At 32.9% G+C, this 16,912-nt stretch overlaps 1 protein-coding gene across 1 annotated transcript in view; it reads left to right on the forward strand.

The window, feature by feature from the left end:
* The window catches only part of LOC133202821 (UDP-glucose:glycoprotein glucosyltransferase 1-like), a 50,091-nt gene that overhangs the window by 11,105 nt on the left and 22,074 nt on the right, over positions 1-16,912 (forward strand). The window contains exons 9-21 of the mRNA XM_061338699.1: positions 61-133; positions 388-488; positions 2,765-2,864; positions 5,686-5,746; positions 6,002-6,154; positions 6,572-6,658; positions 7,810-7,929; positions 8,432-8,653; positions 8,929-9,060; positions 9,432-9,596; positions 12,261-12,384; positions 13,478-13,570; positions 13,775-13,869. Of these exons, the coding sequence (XP_061194683.1) occupies positions 61-133; positions 388-488; positions 2,765-2,864; positions 5,686-5,746; positions 6,002-6,154; positions 6,572-6,658; positions 7,810-7,929; positions 8,432-8,653; positions 8,929-9,060; positions 9,432-9,596; positions 12,261-12,384; positions 13,478-13,570; positions 13,775-13,869 (1,526 nt within the window). The remainder of the gene's footprint in view (positions 1-60; positions 134-387; positions 489-2,764; positions 2,865-5,685; positions 5,747-6,001; positions 6,155-6,571; positions 6,659-7,809; positions 7,930-8,431; positions 8,654-8,928; positions 9,061-9,431; positions 9,597-12,260; positions 12,385-13,477; positions 13,571-13,774; positions 13,870-16,912) is intronic.

Raw genomic sequence — 16,912 nt, forward strand, 5'->3', positions numbered from 1 at the left:
TGTTTATGATGGAACTACGGACATCCTTTTATAGTTAGAAATTTATCTGACATATTGTAGGGGAGGGAACCAGCACAGAGGAAGAGGACCAGCTAGATGATGTAGTTCAGGGATTTGACTTTGCAAAACTCAAGTAAGTGGAGTGGATTTTGCATGTCTGATTCTCTTGAATGACCAACTCTTGAAAACAAATGATTTATGAAATCATAATTGAAAAGTATGACATTAAAAGTATGTATGCTTTCACATAAGCTCCCCCCCCCCCCTCCCCTCCTCCTTTCAGACTTCTGCAATCTATAAATACCATGCTGACATCTTATAGGATGTATGCTGACCACAGGTCTCAGGGTACCATGCATGTAATTATATACCCTGTATTTTTAACAGAGAGCTGTATCCAGAGCAGAAAGCAGATTTAAAGAAGCTGAGGAGTCATTTGGTTGCCTCATCATCAGAATTGGCAGCACTCAAAGTCTGGGAACTCCAAGGTCAGTTGTGAAAAAATGCTAATATTTTTGTATTTTGTTATGAATTTCTATAAATAATATTTACATATATAGATAAGGGAAAATATTAACTCTGGCATTAATAGAAAGAATATTATTGACAAGTCATGCAGAGTTGATCATGTTTTGAAGGAAAGCCTGGGTTACAGTTAGTGACTGCCTAGTCACAAAGTTTTAAACATCTCTTTCAAATTTTAAATTTTAAGCTACCTGTGTATTTTAAATAATAAAATAAGTATACAGTATATATGTACATGCAGGTATTTAGTTTTTATTAGATTCTGGGTAATAAGCCCGTGCACAACACAATTATCATTGGTATGTCGAACACTAGTATAATGAATACAAGTAATGAGTCAGTGGTCCTGTCTGTTACTATGAATCTGAGTCTAAATTTTGATATTTCAAACCCTCAAATAATTTTTTGAACAGGCCATATGTTTGAGATGTTGAAGTTTGACTGCAGAGTAATGTCAGATGACACATTCCTCAATAATATACATGTACCTGTATAAATTTCCCAAGAATTTGTGATTGCTTCTTTAATTAGTTTCTTCAAAAAAAACTGAGGGACATTACTAGGCATTTGTGCAAGATTCCAGAGGACTGCATTTCCTATATAATCTTGTTCGAAATCCCTTGAATTGCTGATATCACAATTTTTGGGTTGTGTAATTTTAGTCATTTTGAAAATAGTTAAGAAAATGATGATAAATGTTATTGATATATAACAAATAGACACAAAAACAGATATTCAAAGAAGGTATCGTCAGATCTTAACCACAGCCAGATTGCTGAAAATGTCACATGAAATTGTTGTCTGACGTCATGGCGTCAGACAGTATTAGATTTAGCCAAGGCTTGGTGGTCAAGTCGTTCAATAGAATTCTTGTGATAACTTGATCTTGGAAACTTCATATTCAGTTGGAGAGCATGGGGAGTACAGAAAACAATCATGCTAAACACCCAAACAAGCCAGAGTACTGGACCTATTTATTATCACATTATACATTACAGGTTACATAACATTTGGCCATTCTCGAATGCATATCATTTATGTCCAGCAAAACAGCAGGAATGAAGCTGATCAGGTCAACACTTGTCGATTATCTTTATCAGATTAACTAATGGATGTTTATTTTCAATACATACTAAGACTCTCTACCTTTAGAATTTTTATAAATCTACACATATTCATAACTTGCAGATGTTTGATTTCCGCCCCTCGTGAATTAAAACTTGTGAGTGTATTTACCAATAACCAGTTAATATCTATAATGTAACTATAACATAGTTCAAAAATTATCAAAGTGAAGGATAAATGTTGATTATTCTTTTGCTTAAGGACAGATGATACAAACAAACTTTTATTGAATATCTTGAAAATAACAACTAAAGCCAAGTTTATATAAGTAAAATGAATAAATTTAACCGCATATTTTTTAATTTTTCATTCGAAATTTCACATTAATAAGATTTAAAGTGACAAAAATTGTATAGATTAATAAGGATGGTTGAAGACAGGTAGAATTTTGAACACCATAGAAAGTTTACAATTTCTTAATAATTTAGAAATTTATTATTTGCATCATTTGCAATCAAAATAGGTCCAAAAATATACACCTATCCAGACATCCATTTTTTCTTTGTATCATTTGTCCTTAAATGCAAAGATGTTAGCTACGTTCATTTTTTTAAATAAGACATTTCTTAACTATCAAAATTGTTCACCAATTGATGTTTAGATTTTTATATGTTGCAACTTTTTCTTTCAAAAAGACTGGTTTTATCTTTGTATCCAATGAACAAACCCGTTGGAAGAAATTTCAGAAATTTGCAGTTTAGGGTGGACACTATCAAGGAAAAATTCCTTATAGAGCATACAAAAGTTATCAGAAGTTAATATTTACATGATTTAGGTGACACAATCATAAAATAGCTATGTATATAAATCGACAAAATTATTGGGGGGGGGGGGCACCCCCCCCCCCCGGTTCCTACATCTAAGAAAAAAAGAAATTACAAGTAATATAATATACACAGAATAAATTCATGACAAGTTTTATTTTATGTTGATGCCACTGAATTGAAATTTTCTTGTTTCTTAGCAAAAGAATTCATTTCATGACTAAGACTCATGTTGATTACACTGTATTTAACATTTCTTGATTCTTCACGTAAAAATAAATTTGCTCAAGTCAGACAAGCTTTTTAGGAAAGCTAATACTTGTTACATCTACTACTATTTGATTTGACAGATCTGAGTTACCAGACAGCTCAGAAAGTCCTGAGTGCAGACAGAGACGACCAGATTACACTGTTACAGGACCTCAGCCAGAATTTTCCCTCAAAAACAAGGTATGGGTTATTCATATTTAAACATTGTCTTCATTTTGCAACCAAGAAATGCAACCATGCAACCACTAGGAGTCCTAAAATGATATTCAAGTATACTTTCATTTGTTTGCACATTGTCCCCCCCTCCCCCCACACTTTTGCAGGGACATTAAATCTCATTCATCTGTATGCCTTTTTGTCTGTCTGTCACAAAAATTTTAACCTGTCAAAGCTTTTGAATGAGAAAAAAAGATAGGGCTTCATATTTCACATGTGCATTACCTTATTTACCTATGACAAGACCTTTCGAAATGCATTATAATTTTTGACCCCATGACCTTGATCCTTGATCTTGAATTTTGACCTAATTTTCTAAAATGTTAACATTAGTAATAACTTTTAAATAACTTTTTTTAATTAGAGAAGATAACTGTAGCTCATGCAATTGAAGAGACAGTGCTTTTATACATGTATTTTCACTCATATGCATTACTTGTGACATAACATTTTGCAATGCACTATGATTCCTTACCTCATGACTTAGACTTCAAAGTTTGACTTTCAAAAACTTTAATCTTGGCCATAACTTTGAACCAGAACTTATTGCTTCCAAAATATAAGACCTTTTTTGCATGAAGCACAGAAAATACAGCTACAATATGTCATAAAACATTGCACCTCAACCAGTAAGACCTAGAAAGTGGGGTACCACAATTCTCTGAATTTGCTTGTTATCCATAAAAACTTAAGGAAACAGACATTGATGTTTGTAGCTCAGTGTTTGAAACTCACTGTAAAATTAGTCAGACATGCAGGGCTGACTGCTAGTAAAAGTTGTCAGCCCTGCCAAAGATCTACTTGCCCGAGAAAAAAATTGTCTTTTATAAATTTGTTTTTTAACGATAATATGACAGAAACCAGGTCACCATAACTTCAAACCAGAATCTATAGACTGATGAATTCTTCCTATTGGCTTGTTACACTTTGCTACCGATACTATTACAGTTAAACTTCGTTATCTCGAAGTTGACGGGACCGTTGAAGAACTTCGAGATATCCGGGGGTTCGACATATCGAGGGTTATAATTCTAATGAACTTCAAATAAACTTAGTGCAGTGAACATACACTTAATAGTAGAAACATGTCAAATTCCTTCTTGTTTTAAATTCTGTATACGTTTCCTTTAATATACATGTAATTAGCATTAAAAAGATTTTTACATCCTCTTTATTATTCACAAAATAAAAACTTTGTATAATATGCACAGACGTATAATCCTTCTACCAACCCGGCAAGTCAACCTCTAGCATCGTTTTCCAGAACCGGATATCGTCTATGCATTGTAAATTTAAAATCGGTAGCTGTCAGAATAATGCAAACGAAATATACAAATTTTTTTTATTGGAAAAACATGTTCATATATATATAATCATTGAAATAAAATATTTTACCATAATAAAATCAAATGCAAAAGAAGAAACACGCACTTTTGTTTAACTACAGAAGAACACCGAATCACAGGGTATTATAGCAGAAGTTTTCGCTGCGATACGCGCTCACATGATGGTGTGTACTGACGGTTGTAAATTCTGCGCGCTCAAATACACATGTAGGAAAAATAAATTCTAATTGCATTAAATTACAGAATTTTGTTTCACTTTGATGTTTATAATTTTCGCTTTCACTTTCATATGCATAAACTATGCAAGCGCGCATATTACACATAGCATTAAATAGCGATTATCAAGATAAATGTACCCCAGCCACGAAACAATTAATGTGTCATCCACGCATATGCATAAGACTAATACACACAACCTTTGGCTTGCATAATTAAAATCAAGGTAAGCCATACATACACCTCGTATAATTATTGCGCTATTATTTGTTGATCAAAGGAACACAGGTAACCCGTGCGTGACAGACAGGTGGCTGTTATCAATAGAGCGGTCAGTTTACCTAACGGACTTGATCGTCAGAGCGGAAAATTATCCTGACTTCGAGATAACGCATGTGATTTTAATAAATGGGTACACAATTTAACTTCGAGATAACCGGGGTATTCGACATTACCGTGTTCGACTTAGAGGGGTTTATTTTAATCATTTATAAAGCAAATTTCGTTGAGACCAGGGCCTTACTTTGACATATCCGGGGTATTTGAGATATCCGTGTTCGAGATTTCAAAGTTAAGCTGTACTTGATATGAAAAAGATTTATCAAATATATGAATTTTAATTATCGAAAATTTTAACATGTCCATCCAGGCGTCAGTACGTGCAAATTTGTTCGCCCGCTGCAAAATTTGTGCGTCTCGGGCGGTCGAGCACACGGTTATTTCAAACACTGTTGTAGCTGTTGATCCTTGATAAGTTGAAAAGGTTGAAAAGCACAATCTATTATTGCTTATGTACATACACTGTAAACATGGAACAGCTGACAACAAAATTGATGTATGACTTAAAATTGTCACTTGTCAGGTTTTTCATCATCATTAATTTAAAGAGAAATATGAAATACCCACATTTGCCCACATTTCAAACTGTCAATATGACTATGTTTGCTATATTGTACAGTAAAACTCATTTTTTAAGGAAGTCCCTAAGAACTTGAATTTTGCCTCTTTATAACCAAGATTCATTATATATAAAACTTAAAGGAACATAGTGAAAAGTAGTCTATGGGATTTTAAAAAATGATTCCTTGTGACCAAAATTTCCTTAAAAGTGAATTATTTATATCCAAGTTTTACTGTACAAGTTATTAATATATGTTATGAATAGAAAGACTTCTGCACAAATGCATGTGTTGATCCTACCTCCATTTGTATCAATATTGTAGATCTTTGTCAAAAGTTGGTGTGAAGAGTGAAGTCAGAAATGAAATTAATCAGAACAGAAAGGTAGAGTACTAATCAATGTCTTAGATTTTCATCCAAGTAGCAACATAACTTGGAACCTTTGTCAATTTAATAATAGTCAATTTATTTAGTCTCTTGAGGCCAGAAAAGTATTTATTGAATGTTGTAGATTTAAAATTGCCCTAAAAAGAAAGTATAATTAAATGAATTTATGCAGGTACATATATGTTCCTGAATCTAATTTTCATTTCTGAATATGTGTACATGAATTTGCTAAATTTTTGAGTGATATTTTAGAATTTTGAAGAGCTGAATATTGGGACCGGAGAGTCGGCCATGTTTTTGAATGGTATTCCTGTAGAGATGGAAATCTATGACATATACACACTCCTGGATCTGATGAAGTCAGAGGCCAGAATTATGGAGGGACTGTTCTCAATGGGATTTAAGGCAAGTTGTTAGCAATACTGTATATGGGGTTATTTTTGCTCTGTTTGATTTTAGCACTTTCACACTTATCAACAATTTTGCCCGGTTTTAAATTAGCCTAGACATTACAGCTGTGTCAAAGAGATCATGCTGTCTTCTTTGAATTCGCCCCAATTTAAATTTGCCCACTTGCGATGAGTTTGGCCAAGAGTGAAAATAAAATGGGGGAAAAAAATTTCCAGAATGCATTATTATCATCTGAAGGACTGACAATGTAATTTCAGTTTTATCCTCCTATACATATATAATTTGGGATTCAAAATACGTGAATTTATCTGTTTGTGTGTGTGTTTGTGTTTAAATTCAGAACTGTACATATACATGTATAAATAAGACTATATTTAGAATAGCAGAATTGTGATTATATCACAATTATAGGGTGCTGACTTGGAAAAGTTTATGCGATTGGACTTTGGAGGAGATTCAAAGGAGTTTGCTTTGGATATTAGACACACAGCTATACAGGTAAAGTAAAGATTTACATGTATCTTTTGTCTCGAATGTTCATGCAAAAATTTTGTTTTCTCTTTAGATATTGCCTGTTGTTGCCAAATAAAGATAGCAATTTTAAAAATATTGCAAAATTGATTATATTTTTATTAATTTGAAATTACCAGTTGATATGAGGTGTTACACTGTAGACTCTTAATTACGCAGGTGAGTTAAGGCTAAATATAGGCATTTCTATGCAAATAATCTAATTAAAATGCCTAAGGACTATATCTATTATACAGAGAAAGTTAAAACTTATTGTCTAATACATACTTGATACCCACGACATGAGATAGCCAGTACACATTGTGACGTCATATTATGACGTCACTGTCCTTTACTACACAAGATTATAAAGGAGATCAACAAAAATGCTTCGGCGCAAGGGCATGCTTTATTTTATTTAACTGAAACATGGTATATTTAGAAGCAAAATATTCTAAATTTTGCTGGTATTGCTGCACAAATATCAACAGCTCAGTCGTATAATTTCTATTAGTAAAGTTTTAAGTTGAATAAGGGTAAAAATGTACAGTCCGGTATAAGTTTCCTCAAATTCCGATCAAATAAGAAAATGCCTGGGATTTGTGCAGCAGTTTTATTAATCTATAGAATATTCTTCTTAGCATTATACAATTTTTATGTAAAAATGAATAGGGTAATCCCTTGCGCCGAAGCTGTTTTGTTGATGTGATTTATTACCTCCAGTAAGCAAGATCAATGACGTCATAATATGACGTCATAATGTCTACTAGCTGTAACATATCGTGGGTACTAAGTATGCATAAGAAAATAAATCAAAACTTTCTCTGAATAATAAATATACCTCTTATGCGTTTTTATTAGCACATCTGCATAGAAACGCCTATACCTAGCCTTAACTCACATGTGTATACATCAGGAATATTAATATTATTTCAAATTTCATGAGAAGTGCCACTTGTGAAATAAGATTACTTGAATTAGTTTTACATTGCTGTAAAAATTTTGATCAACATTCCACTCTCAAATTCATTTTCTTACAGTTTGATAAGTCATTTCACATTATTAGGAACTGTAAAGTAAGGAATCTACAATATGTAATGCAGTGGTAAAATGTTAATGACAATTTTTGACCTTGACAGTTTTTGAATGACCTTGAAAATGACAAGAAGTACAAAAACTGGCCAAGCAGTGTCCAGGATATTCTGAGGCCAACCTTCCCGGGAATGCTGCGACATGTTGCCAAAAACTTCTTCCACCTGGTAAATTATCAAAATATTGTTTCCTGATGATAATATATTGAATTTATGATTTCAAACCTCATTCAGATGCATAACTGGTCTCTTCTTGACAAAGTACCGATAAGCTTGTAAGTCAGGAAATACTCATAGGAATTTAAGATAAAAGGTTTTGTAAGGGACCATAACATGTATAGATATTAATTTTATTCTTTGATATCAAAACTCTGTAGTTGTGGCTTAGGAAGTTAGCACTTGTAATGTCTTTTGTAAATCATGTAAAAATTTTCTACATATTAATGGTAGAAGATAAGTATACCACGGCTATGTTCAAGATCATAGTGGCTACGTAGCTCTATGTAGCCATTATGATCTTGAGCAATATGCTAGCATAACCATGACAAGCTTAAATTCATACAGAGTGTTCAATACCAACAAGATATCTTATGTAGCAGCAAGGCTAGCTCCTATGGTCTTAAATGCAGCCCAGATGTTGAAATAATTTACCCCCAAATTGATTTTTTAGGTATTTTTTGTGGACCCTACAAGACAAACAGACATAGAACTCATCAAAATGGCTGAAGCCTTCCTTGTTCACAGTGCTCCAATCAGGCTGAGTGTTGTGTTTGTTGTGAACTTTGACCTGGAAGCAGATCCTCATGAAGATGCTAGCATTGCAATCTCCAGAGCATTTGACTACATTAGACAGGAACATGATTTCCCCAAAGCTCTTTCATTTGTCACAGATGTTATTATTATGTTCACTCTTTTTAAAATACAGTGAAAGTTTTTGAAGTTCTGAAAAAGTTAATTTTATTCTAAGATAATAAGTAATTGGACATCAAGACTGTAGGAATAGAACTAAGAATTTGAAAGGTATGACATTTTATAGGAGCAGAGTAATATAATTCTGTAGTATATTTATATTTACTTGTATAGTTCACCTCAACAAAGTTGGGGGGAGCTTATGTGATACCCTTGGCGTCGGTGTCCTAGGTTAAAGTTTTTGGTATTCACTGACAGATTTATGAAAAGGCCAAGGGAGAAGAAATAACAGCCAAGCTGGTTTTAAAAGAATTCAAAAAGAAGTATGCTGATGCAGATATGAAGGAAGTGTTTGGCAAAGACTACGATGAATACGACATTCTTAGAAGGGTAAGATTGAAATTAATTTACTTATAGAATTTCAAGGAATAGACATCATTTTTAGAGAAAAGGTGAAATTGTTCTTGTGTATTTCTGCTTTTGCTTGCAATTTGGAATATTGCTTGAATTCAGTTGAAATGAAGAAATTGTCTTGTTGATATGAGTGATATGTGCATATAAAGACCTGTATCCCAAATTTGAGTTTGATCTCTAAGATTAAGATAATAAATTTTTGTCCTTTGGTTTCTTGAGACTAAAATTTAGAATTTCAATTATAAACAAAGTAGCAGTGTGCATGTTTATCGAAAATGAGGTGAATGATTTATTTTATGAATAGAATGCAAGTTGTTTGTCAAACTTAATTTTTTTTTTTATTTCAGGCAGCTAAAGATTATGTAGAGAAATCTGGACTGGGGAATTTTCCCCAGGTTCTGCTAAATGGGAATCCATTAAAGAAATCCTTCCTCACAGAGGATACTTTTGAGGAAGGTGTAGTCTCTCAGATAATGGCACAGACCCCTGACATCCAAAAAGCAGTCTACCAGGTAAGACAACATTTACCAGGTAAATAAACATGTAATTTAGATACAAGGCTGTCCGGTAATATTAAATTTAAGGTTCATCCCTCTATTTACTCATATAGAATTTTGATTTAATTTTATGATTTGCCATAATAAATTTAATTTATAATTTAAATGCACTTAATTTTAGCATTTCTTTAGGGGCACGATTTGATAGAAATGTCCCTTTAACTTGACAATTTTAGAAAGGAATAATAGGAATTATGGTAATGTATCTCAGTGAGAGTTATCTCTCTTATCCGAGGGTCAATGGACCTTAACAGATAATTAATTTTATATCGAAACCTATCCACATGGATTACATGTATATAGATTATTTTTTAGGGATTTTGCTAACAAACAAAAAAGTTAAATTAAAAGAGAATTAGAATTTATTTAATATGTATTTACATGTACGTGTGAATTTAGAGTCCCTTAGGTTGCCTATTGCTATCTGTTTTCATCCATTGTCATGTGGCGTACATTGTATGTTAACATTTCAACATTTTCAACTTTTTCTCTGAAACTGCTGAACCAATTTCAACCAATTTTGGAGAGTAGCATCTATGGATGAAAGGGAACAAAAATTTTGAATTTTATGGTCCCTGCTATCCTGAGACCTGAGGGGTGGGACAAAAACCATCAAGGAATCGAACTGTTGGCATGATTGTAATAAGCATTGAGACCTCTTCCAAAATTGTGAATTTCTTGGCCTCTGGGTCAGGCCTTCTAGTGTAAGGGCTCGGCTCTATACATGTAGATGATATAGTGAAAATGCATTAATTATTCAAAAATCTTTTTCTGGGTATTTAGAATACAAACTGCATGGTTATAATGAGCAAGAGTGAGAAGATTGCATGTTCCAGAATTGTGAAATTCATGGCCTTTGGGTGAGGAGTTTTGGAGTTAGGGAAATTCTATAGATTGTATAGGTAAAATGCATTAATTCTTTGAAAATCTTCCTCTCTGCTCCTGGTTATTTAGAATACAGACTATGTGCATGATTATGATGAGTAAGACTGCCTCTTCCAAAATGTGAAATTCATTGCCCCCGAGTCAGGGGTTCTAGTGATATGAGGGGGCACTATTGATCATGCAGCAAAAACACATTGATTCTTGTAAAATCTTTTTTCTCTGCTCCTGGGTGTTGAGCAGACAAACTAAGTGCATGGTTATACAGAGGAAGCGTGCTTTTATCTCTAATTGTGAAATACATGGGCTCTGGGCCAGGAGTTCTGCAGTTATATTTACCCTGCTATAAGAGAAGTTATTCCCCTTTGTTATTCACTTAAGATGACTAATCAATCTAAGTAAAGCAGTTGTTAGGTTAATTGGGTAAAAACAAATAAATTCTTAATATGTAATACAAAAAATACTTTCATAGTTTTTAATAGTCAGGTAGACTTGTTATAACAGATGACTAAAAATGAGACAAAAATACACATACATTGTATGTGTACATTAAATATTATTCAGAGTCTAAAAGAGGCCATTATGGTGTGGGATTGTGCTGGGTGCACTTGAATATTGTATTTTGTGCTAAAGCACTAATGTCTTGTTAAGTCTGCCTAGTCTGGTGATACTGATATAGTGTAGATAGCACAGACACAGGCACTTGTTTGTCTACAGAGCATCCCCTACTTTAACAAGACATAGTTTGCTTCAATTTTCTTCTCTAATGAGTCATTCCAGACATTCTTTGTCATTCCCCTTTATTGTAAACCACTCATTTATTCCTTGAAAATTTTCTAAACACATTTTACACACTTCACAGAGGATTCATCAGCTTCAGGTGAGGCTTATTGTGTAGGATAAAACCAAAGACTTCTTAGCTTTTCATTTTGAAATTGCTGGAATGAAAAGAAAAAAAAGTATCCTGAAGTGAACTATGTCTTGATATTATACTCTCATGTAAATTAGTTGAATCTGATTTGTCGAGAAACTTTTGTTAAAAAACACTATTACCCGCTGAATAATGAAGCCACGCCCTCCAGCACAGCAACAGTCAACATTGCTTGACGACGGGTGATATTCCAAAAAATAGTGACTGCGCAGAATTAATGTGCCCAAGGTTCACTGTTATATGTATTTGTATAAAACATTCAGTATAATATAATAAATATTACATGTAGTTGAGTGCATGCGCCTCGGTTGACAATGGTTTTCTTGGGGTGAAAATTTTCAATGTTACACTCAACTACACGCAATATTTATATATTAAAGTATGTTAATGCTTGATGAATTAATAAGATATGAATTTGAAGTGAGGTATCTGAAATTGATTTAGGTACCTTGCGGAAAGAAAGAGTAGGGAGTGTCCTGTACATGAAACAAGTGGCTGTGGTAGATAGCTATGGTATATCTGGGCAAGTTTCTGAGTTGATGCTGATTACCAGACCAAATATTTTGTTGATCCATGATCATTCTTTTTCTTTTGTTTTTGAGTTTTGGTATATTTTGTGTTATTATATACATGTAATTATTTACTGTCACATGGATCCTTTACATGGTTGTATTATACCCAGGTGACCGTTAAGACCTTTGGACCTTTTGTATCTAATTTCTTTCTGTATTTTGAAACTCTGAAATATACTTTGAATTGTAAACATAACTGAAATAAAGCAAATATTATTATGTTTAAAAAATTAGGGAAATCTACATGACTATATGAATGTACTAGAATACCTTATGGAAAAGGAACATGTTCTGCCAAGGTTGAACTCGAGAGTTCTCTCCCCTCCCAAACAAACCCTGGATTTCACTACAACTGTAGGTCAGTGGTAATATTCAAACACTTGTATGAAGTAAATTCTTTCTAAAACTAATAAATTCCAAGAGAGTGAAACTGATTAAAACAATCATGGCTTCATAATTTGGCCAAAAATGTTTGTAAGATTTTTAGCTCACCTGAGCTGAAGGCTCAAGTGGGCTTTTCTGATCGAAGGGTGTCCGGCATATGTCTGTTGTCATCATTTGTAAACTTTTCACATTTTCAACTTTTTCTTAAGAACCACAGGACCAATTTCAACCAAACTTGCCACAAAGCATCCTAGGGTGAAAGGAGGTCAATTTTGATCAAATGAGGGCCATGCTCGCTTCAAGGGGAGATAATACAGAATTAGTGAAAATTTAATGGCATCTTTTTTTTTCAAGAAACACTGTGCTAGAAAAGATGAAAGTTATGTGAAAGCTTCATTACTTAGTGTGATTTAAATTTGTTTAAATCATGACATCTAGGGCTAGAGTGGGGCCACAATGGGCAATCAAAGTTTGCATAGGAATATATAGGGAAAATCTTTAAAAAAATTTTCTTAAGAACAGCGAAGCAATGACTAGTTATATTTGTATGGAAGTATCCTCAGGTACTGTTGATATAAGTTTATTCAAATCAAGACCCCTAGAGCTAGGAGGGCAGGACCACAATAGGGAATCAAAGTTTTACATAGGAAATTATAGGGAAAAAATCTTCTCCTTAAGAACAGCAAAGCCATGATTAGTCATAATTGTATGGAAGCATTCTATGGTGCTGTTGATTTCAGTTTATTCAAATCATGACATTTCAATAGTGAGCTGTTTTCTGCTTTTCTCTAGCCAAAGTGCTCATGTGTGTGATGTGGTCCTTGGACCTCTTCTTGTCATGATGTTGTTCAAAATAAATAATAAATGTAGTTAAATCTTTACTTTAATCATTGCAAATTACCTGAAAGACAGTTATATACACATGTACAGTAAGAATAAATTGATTTTGACAAAGTGTAAAATATTTTGATTATTAAGTTACTTAGTGTATTTATAAATGATAATGATTCTATACCTGTCTACCTATTGACAGCATAATGTACTTAGTAAGTATTTTATATTTTTAGATGATAGTCTGAGTCTGGACAGTTTCTATCAGAAGAGCTCAGGAGAGATCACAGCAATCATGGCTCGAGATATGAAATATCTCACTAGAAAAGGTGAAGTGTCTTAAATTAAAAATACTTGTACATGATTGTATATGAGGCTATGGAATGCATTTTATCTGTAAATCTTATAAACTAAAAAAAAACAACAACAAAAAACAAGATTCTCTTCTACAGCTTATGAAGTGCTCAGTTCAAATATGCCCTCCCCCTGAAATGGAATATGTCAATGTTTACATTTTTATTTGACTCTTACAGATGAGGAAAGTTTATTTCCTGTCACAATATGGGTGGTATGTGATGTTGAAACTCCTGAAGGTAGAGAACTGCTGTATTCAGCCATCAAACAACTGGTAAGCTTTAAATCTTTTTTTTTTGTCTTTTCTGGTTAGATTGTAAAGCAGTACTGAATCATGTGATTGGACAAAACAGTCGCTGTATTGATGAGGAAAAACGGTGATTTCACATTAACTTTGATGAGTGCTGAGTGCATTAGGTAGGTGACCATTTAATAGAGTTACATTGATTTATATGGAATATTTCATTGGGAGGAAACAAAATTTCATAGGAGAGATGAACCCTGGAAAATGAGACCATTTTGTCAAGTTTGACTGTATAATATTCTTTTCTTATTTTACCTTGTTTCTAATCTTAAAGAGGGTATCAGTGTTTCTTTTAATGCAAATATATGCATTTTTATGTATAAAAAATATTTATTACCCCCTAAAATATCACCCAAAGGGTCATCATGACACAGAAAAAATATGAAAAGAATTTTTTAAAAATTGAGTTCAAAGTTCTTGCCCGGATGGAGCCAGTTAAATAATATGCATTTGAAGTTTCTAGGAATAAATCGTTGCTTTAATTTCCAAGTGGCAGAAATTAGGATTACCAAATAAACATCAACAATGTATTAAAATTTTTAAACGAGCTGTCCAATTTTTTTTTAATTCATTTATTTATATAAATATTATACAATACATTCAAATATGTGCAGGGTTCAATAATTGTAGCTATAATTATTTCACAAACTGTATATCTGACATTGTTTACAAAGAATCTTTTACAATACCATCATTTCTTAAATACATTTAAATTAAGAAAAATGATGTCATTAATAATTCCCAAACATCTGTAAAAATCTCGTACATAATAAACAGTGATGTCATGAGTGATGTAAATGATGTAGCTATTTTATATATTTAAAACGAATACCAAAAAGAAACAAGCAATGACAGAAGAAAAAGCTTCAAATCGTGAGAAAAATAATTTCGCATTGGTTGATCAAGAGATTTTATACTGATTTCAGCACCACAAAAATAAAAGTGAGTAATTTTATTTTGTGAGTGGTGTTTCTTGCAAAATTACATGGTAAGTAATTCCTAGGGGATATTTAGGAATCTACACTAGTCTATTCTTTTGCCACTTCAGGAATTTTAACTAGAATGCATGTACAATATGATGATATAAGTGAAAAATATGTTATGGGTTATTTCAATTCGGTGGTCATTATTTTTAAATTCACCTGCTTACAATAATAATGACAGTAGTCTTGTTAATCAGACACTAGCATCAATTTACCTGATTGTTACAACTGGTAAAGAGCTTAAAAGAACCTCTTCTTTGTTTTATTAATGAAATATTTTAAAAGCACACATATTCATAGGACATATACATGTACATATATAAATGATTATTTCCCATGTAACTTGTATAATTAGTTTTGATTGATAAAGAAGCTGGGTGTATAAATATTGTACAAAGGACTGAAGTCTTGGGCAAACAGTGTGACATCACACTGTGTTGTCTCACTGCACACTGACAAATGATGCAATAGTAATTAGAAAATAACTTTTATGCACTGAAGTTAATACAAATTTCAATCAAGCTTTTTTTCCTTTGAACATTCACACAAAGCAGAACAACTCTTATAGACATAATCTGTGAAAGTAGGGATAATGGCAGTTAGATTGGACATAAATAACAATTTCATTTGGTTACATTGGAAATTTTGTTATCTTTCTGCCTCCTGGTGTATGGAAAACAACCTGGGATAAACCACTTTGCTGCTGAATAAATAATAATAAACAATAAATCTTGTGTAATCTGGACACCAAATTGTCCGAATTAGAAAATATTCTGGATATGACAACATTTTAAACAATTGAGATTACTGAAAGGGACCTTAAGTTTGCATCATTGAAGGCAATATTTCAGGAAAAACAATGTCTGGATTAGATCGGCTTCACTGTAGTGATATACATAAAGGTAAATAAATAGAAACTTTAATGTGGCATCATTAAATAAATATTAACTAGTGATTCTGCTGAATATAGTATTTAAATCAATGAAATTAATTTTATATTTTCATATCTGTTAAAGAAATGATTTTCAATTGTATATAATTTCCCTTGAAAATTTTGACTAAAAAAAAACTGCTTAGTATCTCAAATGATCTGCATGTACCATATTTAATATGTATATCCATTGATCGATTTTTTTGTTGTTGATTTTTTTTTCACATTGTTCAGCAATGTTATTAGATCTTTCATGTCAACAATGGTTATTGAATTGTTCTTTATAGGAAAATTTGACACAGGATCAAATTTCATCTTGGACTGTGTCTCAGATTATTCACATTTGATTTTGTATGTGGTAGAAGCACTAGCTTTCTACGGACACTATTGATTATTTTATATACTGGATGACTTTTACTTCTTTTGTGTCACTCATTCCTACCCATAACCTCTCCTTACTGTCTATACTTAATCCTGAAATGATTGATAAGAAAGATTTGTAGAAAAATCTCTGAAAATATCCATTCTGGTCAATGATGTGCAAACAGCCTGGAGCTGTTTCTGCCACGATGATATGACTCAAGGAATCTGTGACTATTTGTCCAGGATTAAATGATGATGTGAATGATGTGACTGGACAGCCATCATATATAAATTGAACTCTACTACCGGTTTTGTCCAACACAATGACTATTTTAGCATTGCCGTCAGAAACACAAATGTCTCCATTATTGTTCCCTGCCACATAGAGTGAATTAGATCCTTCTTCAAAGATTGGGTCTCCATGTTCATCCTTTTCTATTTCCAGTTTTACTTTCTGCCCTTGGTAACATATAACTTTTTGTCTTGTATAGTCATCTCTGCATAGTGAGACTAGGATGTCCCCTGATCTTGTACAGCACAGTCGATCTGGAAGCCATCCTTTTGGTGCAGTAATCAGTTCCTCTGTTCTCTCGTTTCGGACTACATAAATAGTTCTGCTTAGCCAATCACTATATATCAGTTCACCCTCTTTAGTCGTTGAGATGCTAGCAGGAAAAAGACGACACACTGCAATGACACCATCTTGAGTATTTGGGTGTATTTTGCTTACACGGTT

Source organism: Saccostrea echinata, unplaced genomic scaffold, assembly GCF_033153115.1.
Source record: "Saccostrea echinata isolate AGI-Se365-2 ecotype Australia unplaced genomic scaffold, CSIRO_AGI_Sech_v1 ptg000047l, whole genome shotgun sequence".
In the NCBI taxonomy this organism is placed as follows: Eukaryota; Metazoa; Mollusca; class Bivalvia; order Ostreida; family Ostreidae; genus Saccostrea; species Saccostrea echinata.